The 21,928-nt window shown below is 36.5% G+C and overlaps 2 protein-coding genes across 2 annotated transcripts; one reads left to right on the forward strand and one right to left on the reverse strand.

Moving 5' to 3' along the window:
• Window positions 1-414: 414 nt before the first annotated feature.
• Window positions 415-1,132, forward strand: LOC147516490 (uncharacterized). The gene is made up of 2 exons (XM_086593294.1): window positions 415-585; window positions 686-1,132. Exons 1-2 carry the CDS (start codon window positions 415-417, stop codon window positions 1,130-1,132), a joined length of 618 nt encoding a protein of 205 aa, XP_086449420.1.
• Window positions 1,133-8,726: 7,594 nt separating this feature from the next.
• LOC147516491 (ubiquitin carboxyl-terminal hydrolase 21-like) lies at window positions 8,727-11,211 on the reverse strand. Its single transcript, XM_086593295.1, has 6 exons — window positions 11,122-11,211; window positions 10,504-10,653; window positions 9,518-9,850; window positions 9,225-9,250; window positions 9,019-9,145; window positions 8,727-8,828 (listed from the first exon to the last, which is right to left on the reverse strand). The coding sequence occupies exons 1-6, from the start codon at window positions 11,209-11,211 to the stop codon at window positions 8,727-8,729; spliced, it is 828 nt and encodes a 275-aa protein (XP_086449421.1).
• Window positions 11,212-21,928: the final 10,717 nt, after the last annotated feature.

Consider the following 21,928-nt stretch of genomic DNA (forward strand, 5'->3'; position numbering starts at 1 on the left):
ATACAAGGTGTTGAAAAAAACAGGTTGTTCTATTATGTCGGATAGATGGACAGATAGTAAAAGTAGGTCTATCACTAACTTTCTTGTGAATGGGTACAATTTTTTTGAGGTCATATGATACTTCCAGCATAATACATGATGCTACAAATCTATTCCTTATGTTGGATGATATTGTTGAAGAAGTGGGTGAAGAAAATGTGGTGCAAGTTGTGACGGATGGTGCATCGGCTTATGTAAAAGTGGGAGAGTTACTTATGGATAAGAGGCCACATCTTTTTTGGACTCCTTGTGTTGCCCATTGCATAGACAACATGCTGAAAGACCTTGGAGTGATGGAATTCCCAGTAGCAACCATAAAAAAAAGCCAAGAAAGTGACGACTTACATATACGGCCACCCATGGGTTTTGAATCTCATGCGAAAGAACACTAACGGTAGAGAGTTAGCAAGGCCTGCCGTTACTCCATTTGCCACAAATTACCTAACATTGCAAAGCATGCTTGATAATCGACAACCTTTGAGGAGTATGTTCACTTCCAAAGAATGGGAGCATTCAAGCTATTCAAAGAAATTGGAAACTGTTGAGGTAACTAAAGTTAAGGTTAAATAATTTAAATTAATTGATTTTCTAAATTGTAGTTATATCATTTTAATATTCTGAAACAGTGAAACTAATTCTTTTTTAGGTGAGTAACATCATTATGGGGGATAAGGAATTTTGGGCAGGTGTCAAGTACCCCGTCAATTGTGTCACTCCTTTGGTTAGAGTACTAAGACTTGTTGATGCGGATGATAGGCCTTCCATTGGCTACATCTATGACGCTATGGATGGAGCGAAAGAAGGAATTGCCAAGAACTTAGGTGGAGTGCCAAGAAGATATAAAAGTGTTTGGAAAGTTATTGATGCTAGATGGAATCTACAACTTCATAGACCTTTGCATGCTGTCGCTTATCTTTTAAATCCCCACTTTCATTTCAGTGAGTCCTTTAAAGCCGATGAAGAAGTGATGAGTGGATACTATGACACTATTGAGCGTATGATTCCATCAAGACAAGAAAGAAGAATCATTGATAAACAACTTAATACATTTAGAGCGGCGGGTGGATCTTTTGGAAGAGAGTCTGCGGTGTAATCAAGAAACCCAAAACAACCAGGTGATTAATTAACTTTAGAAGTTTAGATGAGTTGTGATTTTGTATAACGTAAGTCTAACATTAGTTTGTAACGACTAATCACTAATGGACAATGGACTAATGCACAATGTAGCTAACTGGTGGTCAAGTTTTGGAAATCATTGCAAAGAGTTGCAAAAGGTAGCTATTAGAATGTTGAGCCTAGTTGCTAGTTCTACAGGTTGCGAGCGTAATTGGAGTACATTTGAACAAGTAAGTCAATAGTATACTTACTGAGTTACTGGGCATTACTAGTTAACAATTCTAGTTTGTTTCTTTTGTTGAAATTGTCAAATTATACTCATAAACCAAAACCATAATGTTATGATTGTAGATACACACAAAGAAGAGAAATAGATTGGAACATAAATGACTAAATGCTTTTGTTTTTGTCAAGTACAATCTTGCACTTGAGCAATGTCAAGTTCACCGGGTTCTAGGAACCAATCCAATCTGTTTGGGCGAGTTAGATGATGCCAATGAGTGGATTGTGGAGAGTGAACAACCCGTGCTTCCTCAAGACACCACATGGATGGACATTGTCGATTGCTTTGTTGCACAAGAAGGAGAGCCAAGCCGAAAACGTCACCGTAAGTAATAAAAGCATAACGCTGAAATAGAATAAGTAATTTGTGTTAGCCAAGTAATACCAAATCACTGACTTTTCATGTTAACAATTGATAGGACCAAGAGATTTTACAAAATCTACTAAAGGAAAGAACAAGGTCATTGAAGACGAGGAAGAAGAAATTGTAGGTGATATTATGCTAGAAGATGACAATGGTGGGATGGAAGAAGTTGACATGGCTGTCATTGATGGCAATGTTCATGAAAATGAAGTAGTTCCAATTGAAGGCAATTGAAGAATGAGTGGAGCTTGAGTCATAACTTTTTGGAGATCACTAGACTAGATTTTAATCATTAGTTATTAGTAATTTAGTAGTCTAGTAATGTTTTAGGATTTTAATTTGGATTTTGAGTATTTTTATTATTGGTTATGTAAAATTGTAATTTGGATTTTTATTATCTTTATTATTTGAAGTCTAAAAAAAATCTTACGATTTACAATACGGTTTAAGATTAAATCTAACTCTTAAATTCTGCTATTTAATATACGAGTTACGATTCTACAACATTAGTGTCAATAGAAGTTTCAATACCTTATATCGTTTATCAACAAGCGAAAAAGAGTCGAAAATGGGAACTAGTCCTGTAACATGGTACTTTTCCTCAAAACCAAACTACGATTGGTCCATGTGGCATCCATAAGCATAAACCTATTACATCTGTTTGGCTAATTTAGGATTTGAGAGGGAAACCCAACAAGGTATTTCCATTTAAAGTATGCTTCAGAGCACTCTAGTAGCCCAAGTACTGATGATAAAGCACCCACCATCATCACCACCCTCAACTAGCTAACCTCACATGTTTTCACGCACATAGCATATGAACTTCTTGTCTGCCACTTCCACTGTGTCCTGGTTCTTTAGTTTGTAACATTTCAAGCCATCCACAACCAGCTTTTCTATTTATAACCCAATTTCCACACCTTTACTTCATCACCGTCAACCAATAGTATATATGTCGTTCTCTTATGTAAAATCCTTCGTAAAACAGGTTACTAGCCATATATTTGACTTATATTGTTGCACATACAATTACTAGCCTGTGAATAAACTTCTTGAGTGAGAAATACTGTTCACCTTTTTCTTATTTGTCATTAATAAAAAAAAATCAAATAAAATTAAAATAGACAACATTGAAAACGAGTTAACAATTGAGCAAAAAGAGGAGAGAAACGAACATTACCTCTTTCTTTTATTTTCTCTCTCCTATTGGTATTGGAAGAGGTGCTAGTTTGGGGAGGTCTGGAGGGTTATAAAGAGTTTGCGCGCTTCAAAATCCTTATTCCTTCTTATTATATTGAAGGCCGACCAAAATAAATAAAATTTTGGATTATTGGATTATTGGGATTTTGACTTAAAAAATCTTGGCATGTGTTGATATGTCTAACACTTTTTGAAACTTTATCGTGGAATTTTACAATTGAAAATCTTGCATGAAAATTGTCTTGATCAATATAAGGCTCTCGTGCTATAGGCACCTTCTATTATTTCATGGCAAAACCCAAACAAAAAAAATTTATTACAAGTTTGTCATTAACCTAAAAAACATGTTTTGTGTTGGGCACCCCAAATACACCAAGTTAACATGTCACACCCCGAATTTCGACAGAATTCGGAAAAAACATTATTTGTCCCCGACTCTTCGATCTCCGAGGTGTGACGCACTCTCCACTCCCAAAAGCCCATAAACAATTTAAAATTTGCGGATAATTAAAACCAATAAAAATTTTAACTTAAACAACAGTCATCTTCATTACAAAAATTTACAAATAAGATTAGGTTACAAATCTCTTTTCAATAACTCCTTATTTAAAATTACAAATGAAAGTACAAATACATTGTCTAGACTGAAAATCTATATCACCTTAAGGGAAAACAAAATACATCATGAAATGCAATGCTAACGCAAACCACAAGCAGCAACCACTCTTCTTCAACACTAAACCTGTCAAAACTTATCAACCATGTTCATTGAATGAACACACCCGATAAGCAAACATGCAAATCGGGTCAGCATTATAAAAATACTGGTGTGAGTAGCTCAAAAAAACAACATATACTTATACAAATATATACATAATCCATACGGCAGTTAGTTCCTCCACCGAGGCGCCTTAACTTTCAACGACTAATATAACATACTTAAGTACAATAATCTAGGCAGGTAGTTCCTCCACTGAGGCGCCTTAACTTCCAACAACTAATACAACATACCATACGCATAATAAAAAGGCATTTAGTTCCTCCACGAGGCGCCTTAGGTTCTAACTAAAATACTAACCAGCCAAATCATATACAATCATCTATCTAAAGATATATCATTTACCAACATATTACCATAATTATATTAATTTAGACTTTCTTTGTGTGTCCCTAAAATCACGTCGGATCTATGTCTTACCTAGTTTCCCCTGGTTACCACAATCGCTACCCAACACCTAACATGTACATCCACATGCCTCCCCTTACATAATGAACCACTCCGTAAATAACCACCCCCGAAGGGATGCCGCACAAGACACCGTAAATCCTCACACGGAAGCAATTATGTAAGTAATGCCACTATTCGGCATAAAATATCGCGCGTCATCGTTCTATTTTGCGAACGGAATAATCAAGCCACTATTCGGCTACGATTGCCCAACACATGGGTCAATCAACATCTCATATATATACAACATCTTATATATCAACATCTTATATATCAAGCCACTATTCGGCTATGATTGCCCAACACATGGGTCAATCAACATCTCATATATATACAACATCTTATATATCAACATCTTATATATCAAGCCACTATTCGGCTACGATTGCCCAACACATGGGTCAATCAACATCTCATATATATACAACATCTTATATATCAAATACGCCCACGGGGCCGGATCACATGAGTTGTGGTAGTCGGGGTTCTAGGATTTTCGTTCGTAATTTATTCAGTGTCATACATTTATGACTCATAAACGTTTCACTATATCAATGCATGTCAAATACATTATTGCACTAAGCCACAATATTTAGAAATGTCTCAAATATATCTCATAACCATTTTCATTCTTTCACGTGCCAATATATTATTGCACTAAGCCACAATCCCGTAGGCAAATATTCACCAATCATATACTACCTCATAGTAGCATCTCACATATATAATAATGGAGTATTTATACATTTATTTCTCCCAAACATATTGCATTATATATATATATATATATATATATCCCAACATATTATATAATGTCACAATATCAACGTCAATTCTTAATTAGATAATGACCACCAAATTTATACAAGCTTCCACAGCATTTTAGCATTTGATTTGTCCATACAATTTACAACATATAATGCAAAGACAATTAAAATGATCCCACAAATCCCACACCCACAATCAAAGCCCAATATATATAAGCTTTACACACTCCTCACGTCAAATCTTAATTCGATAATGACAAACAACGTTATATGATGTTCGACAATATTTTATTATTATATTTGTCCATATTCTTAAATATGTGAAAAACGGGAAAAAGTCAACATTACAAAGTCAAAGGTCAACGGTCAAAGTCAAAATCGACATGTCATGGTCAAAGTCAAACTGGCATGGTCAAAGTCAAAAGTCAAAGTCAAAGTCAAACTGTTGTTTCTATGTTCAACAGGTTTATAGTCATAGCCATGGTTCATGGCTAAGGTCAAAGTGCATGGCTCACAGGCTCGTGACTAAGGTAATGGTTCGGATCCAACTGGCCAAGCCCAAACCTTAAAACCCGAAAGTCTAAAACCAATTTATTAATTCTACCCGACCCAAATGGGATCTATATTAAATTATATGGACTGGCCCAAGCAATATTAGAAACTGGCCCAAAAACTTATACTGAACTGGCCCAAAACATAACTGAGTTCGGCCCGAAAATGTTAAATTGAACTGGTCCACAAATCGGAAAATAGAAATGAATCTGGTCCAACCCAAAAACTGATATGGTCCGGCCCAACCAAACTAAACCAAAGTGGTCCAATCTTAATTGAACTGGTCCATACAAAACAAAGGCTAAAAAGAATTGGTCCACACAAAACTAAAAAAGAGCTGGCCCAACCAAACCGATGTGGTCCTACCAAAACTAAAACTTAATCAAACCGATCCAAAATAGTTTAACCTAACATGGACCGCCCAAAGCAAACCACATAACCTCGGGCCCAAATACACCAACCCAGCCCAAGCCCAAATCGTCAATGAAGCATCTTCTTCCTCAGTTTCTCTCCTCCACCAGCCACCAAGTCGCCGGCCACCACTATTCCAAACTTTATCAAATCGGTTTTACACTAAATCCAAAACCAAACAACATTTGTTAACACAAAAACCCCAAATCCTACAATCCAACCCTCACCCAAAACTAGATCTGAGACAAAATTCGGCCACCATTAAAGCTTGTTTCAAGCTTCCAACCGCCACCATTTTCAGCCCTCACACACACTACCCTAGCCATCACCCACAATCCCTTCCAAGCCGACGAATTCCAACCAATGAAAACTGCAAAAGTTCAACTCCAGTATATCAGTAACGCCATTAATGGCTTCCCCCAACCTTCACTCGACAGCCCACAATCAATCGACTTTACACTAGCTACTTCAATCATACATCAACAACCAATCAAATACCCACCAAAACCCAAACAACAAACACAAACATCTAAAACCTTCAAGTAGCCCAATGATGGCGTTGGCGCCCCATTGACGCCTCTTGGGAGCTTCCAACAGCCCACTACCACCATCTATAACGCCACCCCACGAGTTCAAATTAACAACCCATAATAGTTCAACTAAAACCATTACTGGCGGTTTTCTCCAGCCGCCTTTAACACCTTTACAGAGTTCGAACAGTTTTTCCAAATCAACAAGATTTCGACAGTTTAATACAAGATCCGAAATTTAACAAAATTTAATAAAACCAAATGGCACGAAGTCCAATACAACCGGATGATGAACAGTATAAAAAACAGAAACAGTATACGCCGATATATGTAAACTACAAATCTGGTGAAATAGCAAAATAGCTACTCACCTGTATGAACAGCTCTTACGAATTTCTCCGAGTCCGAGCCGTCGCGCTCCACCCTCCAGAAATCCAGCTTTCATCTCTGCCTCCATTTTCATTATTTTATTATTCCCTGAACCCTATTTTCTAGAACAATATGTTTATATACTTGGGTCCGAAACCCAAGCCCAACACAGACTCGGGCCCAAAAATCAGGCCCACATGTCCAAATCCAATCCAGCTGATTTTTAAATAAATAATTTAATTAATTAATAAATAGAAAAATACATATTTTAAATACGGGCGTTACATAACATGTTTTGTAACCTCTTATATATAGTCCTTCTCCCTCCATTTTTTTTCTCTCTACCATTTAAAACTCACAAGTCCTAAACCCTAATCCCTAAAAATTATACTCTAAGTCCTAAACAACTCAATCAAACATAATCAAAACAATAAAATGAAATACCCCAACTTTTTAGAACATAAAGATGAAACAATTCAACAAATTAGAAAAATGAGATAACATGTGCAACAATAAATGAGAGAAATAAGAGAACATGTGCAACAATAAATTAGATAAATGAGAGCAGAGAAAATGAGATATGAAATGGGATATACTAAATATGAGAGATGAATGGAAGATGACCAAATGAGAACAAATGTGGAAAGTGAAAAAGTTGCAACGGAAATTAAAGAAGTAGACAAACAAAACAATGAGGTGCCAAGAAATCGTCGATGACCAAGCTAGACAGCCAATTAATAAAGTAAAACCTACTGCTACATTATGTGTATAGAAGTTATTATTGCCCGTACTACTAAATCTCTCTAGGTCACCAAAAAAAAACACCCGAAACATTGGCTTAAACAACCTGGCAAGATTGTCCCGACTTTATACCAAACGATCTATCTGGGTCGATTAGAACACTTCACACGCGACGTTACTGGGCCGTTTGGAGATACATCATTAATCAATCGATCTTCTTGTAAGATCCTTTGTTGAGATCGAAGAACCCTGTAAACTCAAATGTCGCGGAGGATATTCAACCGCTTTTAAGGGATACAAAGGAAATATTTACTACATAGTAGGCATTGATTTAATTTGTTATTATTTGTTAAATGAAATTATATTAGTGCAATGATTCACTACACCAAGAAAGGCGTTTACTAACGGTTATATCCGTTACTTATATTTTTACTAACGGTTATATCCGTTAGCTCTGGGGCGTCACTCCCACTTAGGCCAAAATTAGTAACGGATATAACAATTACTGATAATAATTTTAGTAACGGTTATATCCATTACTAAAATTCTTTGTAACAGATAGCTAACTGTTGATGGCGCGATTAAATTTGTCATTTCTAACGGATATGTCCATTAGTAATGGGATGTGCTATTTACTAACTATTGTCTGTAATGGAAATATCCGTTAGTAAACTGTAGCCACTAAAAATATATATATATTTCCTGGGTCAAATAATGTCCACCATGCACATCTAGTTTTAGCAAATATGATATAAAGATCACATTCCACAAACTTAATCAACAAATGAATAACAAAAAACAAAGTCGCCAATCAATTAAACATTATTATAAAAATATAGTCATCAATCTAAGACATAAAAACTTGATAGTGTAGTGCCATACATATAAAAAAACACAGTTACCAACAAACTTCATACTGACTCATGAAAGGAGCAACTAACAATCTAGTCTATTCTTGGTGCAGCCCACTCTACTCTAAGGATGAGGTTGTCTTCATAACCATAACCATAACCATTGAGCTTTGCAATAACCTTCTCAGCGTCACATTTGTGTACAAAGTTATGTTGACAAAACCAAAGCCTTTGCTCGTCAAGGACAGATTTTGGTGAAGTGGTAGCACGCTGCTCTTAGGTTTCCATCAAAGTTGAAAACCATGGTGTACCATGCCTTGCATAGAATAAAATGTAGGCCTCCTGAGAGAGAACAAAATCTTCTGCAACTTTTGTCACCTATAAAATTAAATAAAAGATCATTTGTTTTTTATTCCAATTGGATTGTCCTATTATATTAAACCAATGCTGACAATTCGTACAATAGATTCTTCATACTTGTGCAGGATCGCATGTTAATAAATGATAAATTAACTTCTTTACAAAAGACAACATTGGTGCAGATAAAAGACAAATTTGTGAGTGTTACCTTTGAGTCATCCAACTTGTGCCATGTTTGTGGAGAAGAACGGATGAAGCAGAAGTAATGTCCAGAACAAGATGTAAGGCCAGTATGTACCACAACTGCATATAACTCATACATACTTTGACTCAACCTATACACAAATGATAATTAGATGAGAACCTGTAAATAAATAAGAATCTAATGCCTCCATAGACTAGACATGACCATACCAGACCAAAATCAAGACAAGGCTACTCTACACTAGACACAATGGTTATAGAGAAGAAAAAAAAACAATATTCATGGTTTAGGTCCTAACGTCCAAACATCTGAACAAATCAAATTTCATAATAAGACCATACGCAGTAACTAGATCATGATTGTGCAATGAAGCCATATAGGTAGGTCATATTTCTAAATGTAGATTGTGTGTTCCAAGTTCCAAGTACGAAATTAGATATAAAATATTGTTGAGGTCTTAATTGATTTCTTATTTTCCAAGTGAGAAAGTTCCAGAACTCACATTATCGTTCTCTTGGTTTCCACTAAAGGGCTGCAAATCAAGCTCTAGAGAGAACTCTACATACTTGTCGATCTTCTCAACATAAGAGCCATCATTTTTGAATCTCTTTAAATGGAAAGCTGCAATTGAAGGAGTCTGCTCCAGCGTAAATTGCTTCTCTACTAACACATCTTTCTTACAATTTTCACAAGCAAACTTTGTTTCTTCAATTTTTTCAACATTGGTGAAGGATTTGAGAGCGTTTGGAAGACTGTCAACATTTTCAATTTCCAAGCTCAGATCAACCAAGGGCTCAAAAGTGTCTGATGAATTACCACATTCACAACAGTGCAGCTGAAAATCCACAACAAACATTAGAATATAGTCAGTGACATTGTTTCCAGATTACCTCAAAAGGAAAAAGTATTGTTAAGCATGGAATGATACTAGGGATGCAAGTAAGTAGCACACGGTTTACTACAAAATAAAAAAGTTGAACTGCTAATATGTATATAAGTATCATTATTTACATCAATTGTGTCTATGTCAAAGAATATCAAGCACCAAAGCTATCTACGTAAACATGTTAGTGCACATGCATCATGAAAAATGTAAATGTCTTTAAGACTAAGCAAATCATAGGAGAAAATGTCTAAGGAGTTAATACAATTTCGATAAGTAATATAACTAATGGTGAAAATAGCAAGTTTCTGCCTACAGCTATGCACACCACCGAGATCCCTTTTTCGCTCTACATATGGTTAAAAGGCTCATGCTCAACTACTAAAGCTATAGACGGGGCATTTAGATTATAACAGAGCATTCGATTCATTTACTCATATTTTAATTCATGAATCCATTATAACATATAAAAGCACACACCCACAATACATTTATTGCTATAATTGACAAACTATAAAGAGGTAGCATTTCTTTTAGCACTACTGCAAGCATATTCAACTATGTAAATTTCTTCATTTCAAGAAACTTTAACAAAAATAATATACCTTGCTTTGGAGACGACCACCAAATATTTTATTGACAAGACTAGAATCCTGTATAGAAGACGCACTCTCCTCATCTTTCGCGCTTACATCCACAATACTACAGCTATCCAATTTATCCAACAAGCATTGCAAGAACTCATGCGCATCTTCCTACTCATACCTCCTAAAATTCGATGACAAATCTAGTAATTACATAGGTCAATAAATTCACACTATACAATGGGTGAAATTAAATTATCACATGTTTTTGCTACTTAAGAATGGTTCACCACATGGTAAGTTGCATGTGAAGTCAGTAGTATAGATCAAGCTAAAAGAACATTATAGAATTGAACTCAAACTTAGATTCACAATGAATTTGTAAGTAAAAGATACCTTTATCAATAAACCACAAATCATCTCAAAATAAGTAAACCACTCAATCAACAAAAGAGGCTAGTGTTCATAACTTGCAAAGAATACATATAACCCCACTAAAAACAAACAATAACCAGTAAAAGAACGACCTTCGTTCTACAAGTTTCTAGGTTTAATAAAATTAAGAGATAAAACAATACCTTGATGAATAGGACAGTGAATGATTTCTAATTCAGCATTTTAAAGGAATCCCCAATTAACAGAATAGAGCTCCAAGTGCAAGGGTTTGGGCAGAACATTTTGAAGTGAAAAGAAACGACAATTGCTAAGAAACCACATCAACAACACCATCGCTATCGTCTAACAATGTTTTCATCCAAAAATAATGCATTATGGATGTAAAACAACTATATTAAACACCATATCAAATAACATATCAAGTACAAAAAGACGGTAATTAACAAATGGAAGAGATAACAACGAAGATTAAAAAACAACAACCTTCAGGAGATGATAGATTTGTTAAGCGAAATTCAACAGTAGTAGCGTCTCGACAGATTCGGAAGATGACTTTACTTTGTTCCATTTAGTAAATACATGTAAAAAACTATGAGTGCAATTGGCCTTTTATTTTAGATGTTAGAAAGTTAAGTTTTCTGGACCCAAAAACCCAAGTTATACATAAGCACACATGAACAAATCTAGAAATAAAATAGAAGGTAGTAAAAAAAAAAGAAGAAGAACAGTCGTAATGGATGCAGCAAAAAATGATGAACTTGCACTACAAGAAAAAATGTTTTATATCACTGTTAAAAACAGTCACAAAAAGTCTTTTGTCATTGTTTTTTTTTTCCAAAACCGTGACGGAGTGAGAGTCATTTATTTTTTTCCCAAAACCGTCACAAATATTTGTTCCAGACTAGCCTCTCTCTACCAAAAAAAAAATGGTAACAACTGCTCAAAAACCGTCATAACAAATCATATCATTTGTGACGGTTTTAAATAAACAGTTATGCATTCATCCTTTTTAACAGTCATAAAACCATAAAAAAAAAAAAAAAAAAACGGTAACAACTGCTCAAAAACCGTCACAACAAATCATATAATTTGTGACGGTTTTAAATAAACAGTTATGCATTATATTCATCCTTTTTAACAGTCATAAAACCATAAAAAAAAACGGTAACAACTGCTCAAAAACTGTCACAACAAATCATATCATTTGTGATGGTTTTAAATAAACTGTTATGCATTCATCCTTTTTAACGGTCATAAAAAATACCATTAGTCATGACAGTTTGGGTAAAACAGTGATATGTATATATTATTTTTTTTTTATTAAAAAAAGAAAAAAAATGTGAATATATAAAAAAAAAAAAAAAAAAACACCAAAATTGGGGACCTGCAATAAACTACTGACACTGCCTCTTTTTGTGTGTGCAGATGTGTATGGATGATGTAAATGTATGATGGTCGTTGAACAAATAGAAGCGCATCAAAACCTAATTATCCCTCAATAAGTAAAGGATGAGTAGGGTATCGTTCCACTTTTAAGTGTATGTTATGTGAAGGATAGGACTGGAAAGGGGGTTTGAGGGATTAAAAACTATGATTGTAGAGATTTTAAATACTAAACTAAGATAAACTAACTAAACTATTGAGAATTTATAAGAGAGGGAATTCAAGAGATTAGAATCCACCAATACTTTTGATCTATGACCTTCTGCTTCATGGTTGTTCTTACAAGTAGACTACAATTAGGCAATCGGCGAAAGTCGATGCCCTCTTGGATCTAAAACATCGTTAACAATTAACTCTACTTAAGGTTGTTCCTATGTTTATGCTATTAATATCTTCTTTCCTTTTATGTAAGCTCGGGCAGCCATTCAATGTATTACCAAGAGCAACATCGAGGAGTACTTCCTAATAGGGCTGCCCATTCAATGAATCACCACTTAAGGCAAACACAAAGAATACTTCCCCTAGGCACCACTCCTTGAGCTACCCCTAAAGGCAACACAAAGAATACTTCCCTAACTCTAAAAACTATACTACTAGAAGAAAAGTAAAGAACACTAGCATGATATTAATATTGCAAAACATAAACCCTATTCTATACTTCCATCCCCCCCTGTGGGCAATGGAACTAATAACTACAAACATAAAGAACTAACCTTGATTGAAGAACACCATGAATCGGAAGAATCATTAAACCTTAAGCATCGGCTTCATCTTCTCCCTTGAAGGAGAAGATTAGCCTTCCATAAAGAAGGAAGAACACGAAGAACGAGAAGAAGAAGAGTCAAAGAACATAAGACTAGAAAGACTAATTTATTAAGACTTCGACTAGTTAAAACCGATCTTTTATTATTAATCTCTCTCGCCTCAAGTTAAGGAGACAAGAATATAAGTGAATTGGCCAATTACATGAGGCACTTAGGTCCTCTATTTATAGGGGTTACAATGAGCTCTAGAAGCATTCCAAACCGTCATTTGTTTCCTAATACAAATAGACTTCTTCCGAGTCCGACTTCGTCTTCAAACCGAGAAGGAATTGGCTACTATTAGATGTCGATTCATGCGTCCGGGCCGCATTATTTATCGTCCCGGACTTAATCAATGCGTCACGGGCCTTTCGATCTATCGTTCGGATGCAATCAATATGTCCGGGCCGATACATCGTCCTAGACGCGTAAAGCGATTTTCTCTCTTACGCTCTATCCTTCTATCCTCTTTTTTGGGCTTTGGTCCAAGCAACGAATCCTTTGGCCTTGGGCTTCCAAATAGACTTTAAAATAGGTCCAAGTCGCATCTTTAACAGCTCAATTCCTTGGCCTTCTCCATGATTGTCCACGGGCCTCCCATGTGATCCTTAATGTTCGAATTGCTTCGTTTTACCCCATTTTCTCTAATATTCTACAAAACTCTCTTTTTTTCACCAGAATCTTAAAACACAACTTATAAACACTATTAGTCCACTAAGATGGCTAAACAAGAGGCATAATCGAGGGTTAAATAACACTTTTTGAGCACTTATCATAACTCCTAACTAGCCTTTTGCTAGTCTCTTAGCAAATAAGATAAAAAAATAGATAAGTGATCAAAATCACATCCTAATAACAAAAATAAAATCCTAACTCATTTTTAGCGGGCATCGCGATTGCATTTACCATATGCAACAAGGCTTTAAACCTTTAAGTTCCCAAAAAAGGACGAGTTATAGTCTCGTGGGGGTTTTCGGTGATATACCCACAAAATCAATCAATAGCATGTTCAAGAATGATAGTATTTTTCAGAGAGAGAAATTCCTTACCCACTTAGTGCTTACTCCAATAGACAATCTCCATTGCTAACTACATTACTGCAAAGACTCATAGATTATGATGAGAGATAGTAAAAATTGACAAAATTCTCAATCAAGGCTTATGTGTGTACTTAGTCAATCTCCTATACTCTCCTATCCAAGAAACGGAATCCCTAGTTTACTATAGGTAGATAATCTCGACTTTCAATCATCATTAGTCATACTCTCAACAAAGAATCTCTCAGAAGATGGTCTACTATTTTACCTCATGTATGTGGGGAAAATAATAATGCATACGAACATCCCACATACTACCTTGAAAAAACAGGACTTACGAATAAAAGTAGTCTCATGGAAAGAATGTCAATCACATATGAAGTGTCGGGTCCTTCACTTTAGCATCCTCTCACCTATTCTAGACTTCGTACCATACTGTAGTGATAAGTCATGGGTTGTAACTTGACTTGGATATTGGTTTATGAAGGAAAGGTAAAAATGATTCTAAGGTTGTTTAAGAGAACACTAAGGGTTTTGCTTCTTTTTTTTTTTTTTTTTTGGAAGATTTATTCAAATTCGTATTGCAGAAAAATTCTTCCTTTGTCTTAGCTTTTCCATCCATTACGTTCAACTTTTTTTTTTTTTTTTTTTTCGGGTATATCCTTGATTAGTGCTTGGATATGCTTGTTTTCCACTAGCTTCTTTCACTTAGAAACGTAATGATGGTCTTTATTGTATCTCTCGGTATTTCCTTGTAATCTTCCTTTTTGTGCTCTTTCTTCCTCTTTTGTGTCCCTCGTATTCTCGAAACATATGGGTATGGCTGATAAAGATTTTGGCTATACTCCTTGTCCGGAGTTGGGTAAAGGGTAGGGGTTTTATGAAAGAAAATGGCTTATTGTAAAGCATGCAAAGGTTTAACATGATGGTCCTACTAGGTGGGATAAAGGCTGAATGGGTTTACTACTTGACTTATCGATTATGATACTCTGTTTTGAATAGACTACAAGACCTAATGGCTATCTCCCGGTTGATGTCACCGTGATTAACCAAATCAACGAATAATGAGACTATATTACAATGACATAAAGAACTGAAAGATGATGAGTCACTAAGACTTCGGATTTTTTTTAAGAACTCTCCAAAGAATGGGTATAAAGCTCAAGTCTCACGGGCTAAGTCTAAAAATTCTACTTCTAGTTTACTAGGGGTTTAAATCTCTCTTCTAGCAAAAGTACACAAACTGACCAAATCTATGGTGGTGCCTTGATAAAGAATTCTATCAATAAGAACTATGTCCGAGCATAATAAATAGTCTAAGCGGTAATGAAATCAATAATATCAACTATCTATCAAACTCAACACTAAGCAAGATAGAAATATATATCCCGGACTCATCATTAAAATTCATTTTTCTCATGCTATCTTGATATAGAAACAAAAATATTTTTGTTTTTGAAAACTAATTTTTGAAATTCATTTCTCAAGTACACCCTCCCCCTACTTATGCATGCATTGACCTCAATGTATAAAGAAGTAAATGAAATGGATGAGAAAAATGTAGGATATTACCATTGATGCGAATATCGAATTAGTTCAAGAAACAAATTTTTAGGTCTTTTTCACGTCCGGATCCCAAGATGTAATGTGAGTCTTTTAAAGTCAGATCCTCAAGACTTTTGAGTCCTTTATAGTCAGATCCTCAAGACTAGTACTCCCACCCACTCGGTTCCACTTTGTAGGAATTCTTCTGATCTCTCTCAGCATGTGATTGATAAAAGTATACCTTGTACCAACAATTTTCTCTTAATGGCTGTAACCCAGGACAAGTTTTAGAATGGCAATTCTTACAGCAACCTAGCTTACGCAAACTCCTCTTATGTGCAAATGAACTTTTACCGAACCCTACACGAGTCATACAAATAACCTTCCTTTGAAGGTCAACAGGGAGTAAATCCCATAAACTAACAGGTGGGGAATACTTAGGTTTCCATCTCAAAACTGATCTTTCGACAACATGCTTACTTCCTGTAGACATTTTCGCTCGATCTACTAGAATTCCTTCTAGCAGTATCCCTTCCTTTACCATGAAGTGACACTTTTCCCAGTTCAGAACTAAGTTGGTATCGCAACAACGTTTAAGGACTAAGGAGAGATGATGCAGACAATCCTCAAAAGGACATGTGAATGTCTTCTCTTGGTCCTCAGGGTGAATATGGATCTGAAAGTATCCTGAGTAACCATCAAGAAAGCGGTAGTAAGCTTGTCCAGCTAATCTTTCTAATATCGATCAATGAAAGGCAATGGAAAATGATCTTTCCTCGATCGCTATTCAACTTCACATGTCGATGCAAACTCTCCATCCAAATCAAATTAATCACGGTTGGAATCAACTCATTGTTCTCATTCTCGATTACTATGGTTCTGGACTTCTTCGGCACATCTTGAACTGGACTAACCCATTGACTATCAGAAATGGGGTAGATAATGCTGGCATCAAGGAGTTTGACGTCCTCTTCTCGAACTACTTACTTCATCTTCGGATTAAGCCTCCTCTGTGGTTGCTTAGAAGTATTAGAATCCTCTTCCAAATGAATCCTATGTTGAACTATCATAGGGTTGATCCCCTTGATATCATCACTTGCCCAACCTATAGCTGACTTGTGTTCCTTTAAAAGTGCTACTAACCTGGATTCCTGCTCCTCAGTCAAATCTGATGCAATGACTACTGGGTAGGTTCCCAAATCTCCCAAGAAAACATACTTGAGTGTAGACGGCAAAGGCTTCAATTCTAGCTTAGGCGGCTCTTTCTTAAACTCTTTATATGGTCCATTAGGCATTGCCTCAACACTAAGTTCCTCACAGTCTGAGTCTGTCAGAGCTTTCAACACTTCGATAGCAGGATATGAATGAGTCAGATAATCCTGTGCTAACGCTTCAATCATACAAACCTCGTTCACAGCACACACCTCCTGTGGTTGCTGTAACGTATGGAAAATATTGGTTTCGACTCTCATATTACCAAAGGATAACGTCATATTACCGTTTCGACAGTTGATGAGTGCATTTGCAGTGGCCAAGAATGGTCTGCCTAGAATGATCGGTATCTGCCTACCAGATGTAGGTTCTGTGTCTAGTACTATGAAATCAATCGGATAATAGAAGTCTTTGATCTTGACTATGACGTCTTCAATGAGTACTCTAGGTATCTTCATTGATCTATCTCAAACTATAAAGTAACATCGATTCGGTTTTAGATCCTTCAAGCCCAACTTCGTGAGAGGCGAAATATGGTAGAAGATTCACACCGGCACCCAAATCTAATAAAGCTTGTTCCTCCAAAGAATCTCCAATTCTACATGTAGCAGTTGGACTTCCGGGATCTTTCGGTTCACAACCGATAGATTCGTAGTAATGCGATGAACATCTTTGAGCGATAAAAGCTTCTTTCGGAATGTTGGTCTTCTTCTTTACTAGATCTTTCAGGAAGTTGGCATATGAGGGAACTTGCTTGATGGCAGTCAGAAATGGGATATTAATCTGTAAATTCTGAAATACATCGCAAATCTCCTTGTACTGGTCATCTTTTCTGGTATTCACTAGTTTTGAAGGAAACGGTGCTGGCGGATTCTTCAATATCGGTTCTCTTCTTTCGGCTTTGGTTAGCTTGGTAACAAATAGTGGAGTGACAGGTAGAGTCACTCGCGATGGCTTCTTCTTACTTACTTTCACAGTAGTTCCTTCAGCTTCTCTCTCAACAGTTACTTCAGTGGGTGGCACAACACTAGATATATCTGGAATGTTAGAACTGGGTAGGATGGTGGGGACATAAGTTACCTTAGGCTCCACAGAATCTTTTCCTGGTTCATAGATAATCTTGTTATCAACTTTCTTGCCTGTCCTTAGAGTGGTGACAGCATTAACTTGTTCATGAGTAATCTCTAGGTTATCCACCTGCAGGACACCTCTTCCTTTCGGATTTGGCTCCGGTTGGCTTGGTAATGTTCCTTTTGATCTCTCTGTCAAGGCGGCAGCAATTAGCCCTATCTGGCCTTGAATGACACTAAAGTTATTCTCTAACTTCTGGGTTCTTTGATTTGTCTGTTTCAGCTCATTGACAATGGTGGTGATAGCTTCTTCCAGATGTGGGATAACTGCTTTGCTCGACTGAGGCGTAGGGGCAATATATCCACTCATAAGATCTGATACTAACTTTCTGTTTTTGTTGGCTTGGTATTGCTGGTTCGATATGATTTGTTGATTTACGTATGGTTCTTTGGTGGTTTTGGGAACCGATCATCGGTTATTCGAACCGATTTGACCGATTTTGGAATCACGGAGGAAAATTCCTCGATTTGTATTTTGTGGTTTCCAATAATTACGTCACCCCTGATTGAACCGGGTTATTTCTTCCTAAAGAGTTGATACTACATGCCTCTGCATTATTCAGATCCGGATAATCTGAACACTCTTGATGAGTGTGGCCTTCATCGAAACATAGCTTACAAATGGTATAACAAGGCTTGGATGGTGAGGTTTAGCTTGGAAATTGTTTGGTTTTAGAGGATTCATGGAGAACCGATCAAACTTCTTGTTCAGATTTTCAAGTCCTGTTGATAGGCTTGCCATAATTGATAGCATTGCTTGATTTGGGTCTTCTTGAATTTGGTTGCCAAATTTCTTCGACACCCTCCACTCTAGCTACGTCCTCGTTGCTAGTACTCCATTGTTGAGTGTCTTTAGCTAAATTCTCGAGAAAGTTGTAGGCTTCCTCTCCATCCAATGATGTAAACTTACCTTGATGCATTGATATCATCATCCGCTTGTTCATAGTAGAAAGTCCTCGAAAAAAAAAAATGAGCCGGTGTACTCTTATCATAACCATGATGTGGACATGAGACTAGCAGATTATTGAATTTCTCCCGGCTTTGATGATATTCTTCACCACCTTCCCTTTGAAATTGCGATGGCTTGCTGCATTGCATTGCATGTCTTACGGGGTGGGTAGAACTTGTTCATAAACTTTGTTTTTAACTTCTCCCAGTTGTTGATTAAATTGATCGGTGCGGCAGTTAACCATTCGGATGCTTTACCTTTGGTGAGAGTGGAAAAAGAATTAACTTGATACTCTCATCCCCGATATTCTGTTCTTGAAAGTTCCGAGGATCGATAGAAATTTGTTCATGTGAACATAAGGTCAACATTATGCGAACCATTGAACTTTGGAAGCATAAAGATTACCGATGCTCTAAGTTCAAACCGGTTAGCTTCGTCTCGAAAAACAATCTTTGCTTGGTGGGTCTCCAATGATTGGTGAATAGAAATCACTTTCGGCTTCTTCCTCATTTGTGCTTGCATGGGAGGGATAGCTTCAAGATTATTGGTGTCCAAAACACCTCCATCATTGCTTGCGGCCATTGTATCAATCTCGTCTAGTATTCTTGTGACTTCGGTTGTTAAACCTTGTCCATTGTTGTGTTCTTCTTCGGGCGATGATATGGACGACGGGCATACACTATAAAAATTCTATCGCGAAAATAACAATAAACTATCCTACTATGCAACTATTCTAAATTATACTAGAATGTAAAACTACTTTTCTTCAACTGGGTTGGGCTTTGCAGCTAGTATCTCTAGCCCGTTGTCTAAAAGGCTGTCGCCTCTTCTAGGGTTATGGTGAATCACTTGGATTGCTTAAGTACCACTGCCCACGACGATAGTCCGCTTGTCAAGATTCGGACAAGAAACACTAGAGTTTGATTTTTCATTTGTGTTGGCTTACAACTTCAATTGTTGAAAAGATCCTAAATTCAATTATACTAGAAAGCAATAAAACAAAACTATGATGCAACTATAATAAGAAAAAAATAAAAAGAATGAAGACTCGACTAACCTGGATGGTAGATCTTGTCTTGAGATGTCCTTCAAGCTTCTTTCTTTCTTAAAAGGATGGATGATGCGGCTAAAATTACCTCAAGATCCAAAATTCTAATCTTGAAAGAAAACGTTAAACATAAACAACTTAAAACGGCAGCGGCGCCATTTGACACTGCCTCTTTTTGTGTGTGCAGATGTGTATGGATGATGTAGATGTATGATGGTCGTTGAACAAATAGAAGCGTATCAAAACCTAATTATCCCTCAATAAGTAAAGGATGAGTAGGGTATCGTTTCACTTTTAAGTGTATGTTATGTGAAGGACAGGACTGGAAAGGGGGTTTGAGGGATTAAAAACTATGATTGTAGAGATTTTAAATACTAAACTAAGATAAACTAACTAAACTATTGAGAATTTATAAGAGAGGGAATTCAAGAGATTAGAATCCACCAATACTTTTGATCTATGACCTTCTGCTTCATGGTTGTTCTTACAAGTAGACTACAATTAGGCAATCGAGCGAGTGCCGATGCCCTCTTGGACGAAACATCGTTAACAATTAACTCTACTTGAGGTTGTTCCTATGTTTATGCTATTAATATCTTCTTTCCTTTTATGTAAGCTCGGGCAGCCATTCAATGTATTATCAAGAGCAACATCGAGGAGTACTTCCTAATAGGGCGGCCATTCAATGAATCACCACTTAAGGCAAACACAAAGAATACTTCCCCTAGGCAGCCACTCCCTGAGCTACCCCTTCTAAGGCAACACAAAGAATACTTCCCTAACTCTAAAAAATTATACTACTAGAAGAAAAGTAAAGAACACTAGCATGATATTAATATTGCAAAACATAAACCCTATTCTATACTTCCATCCCCTGGTGTGGGCAATGGAACTAATAACTACAAACATAAAGAACTAACTGATTGAAGAACACCATGAATCGGAAGAATCATTAAACCTTAAGAGCGGCTTTCATCTTCTCCTTGAAGGAGAAGATTAGCCTTCCATAAAAAGGAAGAACACGAAGAACGAGAAGAAGAAGAGTCGAAGAACATAAGACTAGAAAGACTAATTTATTAAGACTCGACTAGTTAAAACCGATATTTTATTATTACTCTCTCTCTTCTCAAGTTAAGAGACAAGAATATAAGTGAATTGGCCAATTACATGAGGCACTTAGGTCCTCTATTTATAGGGGTTACAATGAGCTCTAGAAGCATTCCAAACCGTCATTTGTTTCCTAATACAAATAGACTTCTTCCAGAGTCCGACTTCGCCTCTTCAAAACTGAAAGAAATTGGCTACGGTGTCGATTCATGCGTCTAGACGCATTATTCATCGTCCCATACTTAATCAATGCGTCGCGGGCCGATTCGATCTATCGTCCCGGACGCTTGATCAATACGTCTGGACGCTCGATACATGCGTCCCAGACGCATAAGCCGATTTTCTCTCTTCTGCTCTATCCTTCTATCCTCTTTTGCGGGCTTTGGTCCAAGCAACGAATCCTTTGGCCTTGGACTTCCAAATAGACTTTAAAATAGGTCCAAGTCGCATCTTTAACAGCTCCAATTCCTTGGCCTTCTCCATGATTGTCCACGGGCCTCCCATGTGATCCTTAATGTTCCGAATTGCTTCGTTTTACCCCATTTTCTCTAATATTCTACAAAACTCTCTTTTTCACCTGTAGAATCTTAAAACACAACTTATAAACACTATTAGTCCACTAAGATGGCTAAACAAGAGGCATAATCGAGGGTTAAATAACACTTTTTGAGCACTTATCAACTACACACCTGAATAAACTACATATCTGAATATGATCCATTAAATTTCAAGTAACACATATATATTGCTAATTTCATTGAAATATTCCAATCCCA

The sequence above is a fragment of the Coptis chinensis genome, chromosome 2 (genome assembly GCF_015680905.1).
Source record: "Coptis chinensis isolate HL-2020 chromosome 2, ASM1568090v1, whole genome shotgun sequence".
Lineage (NCBI taxonomy): Eukaryota > Viridiplantae > Streptophyta > Magnoliopsida > Ranunculales > Ranunculaceae > Coptis > Coptis chinensis.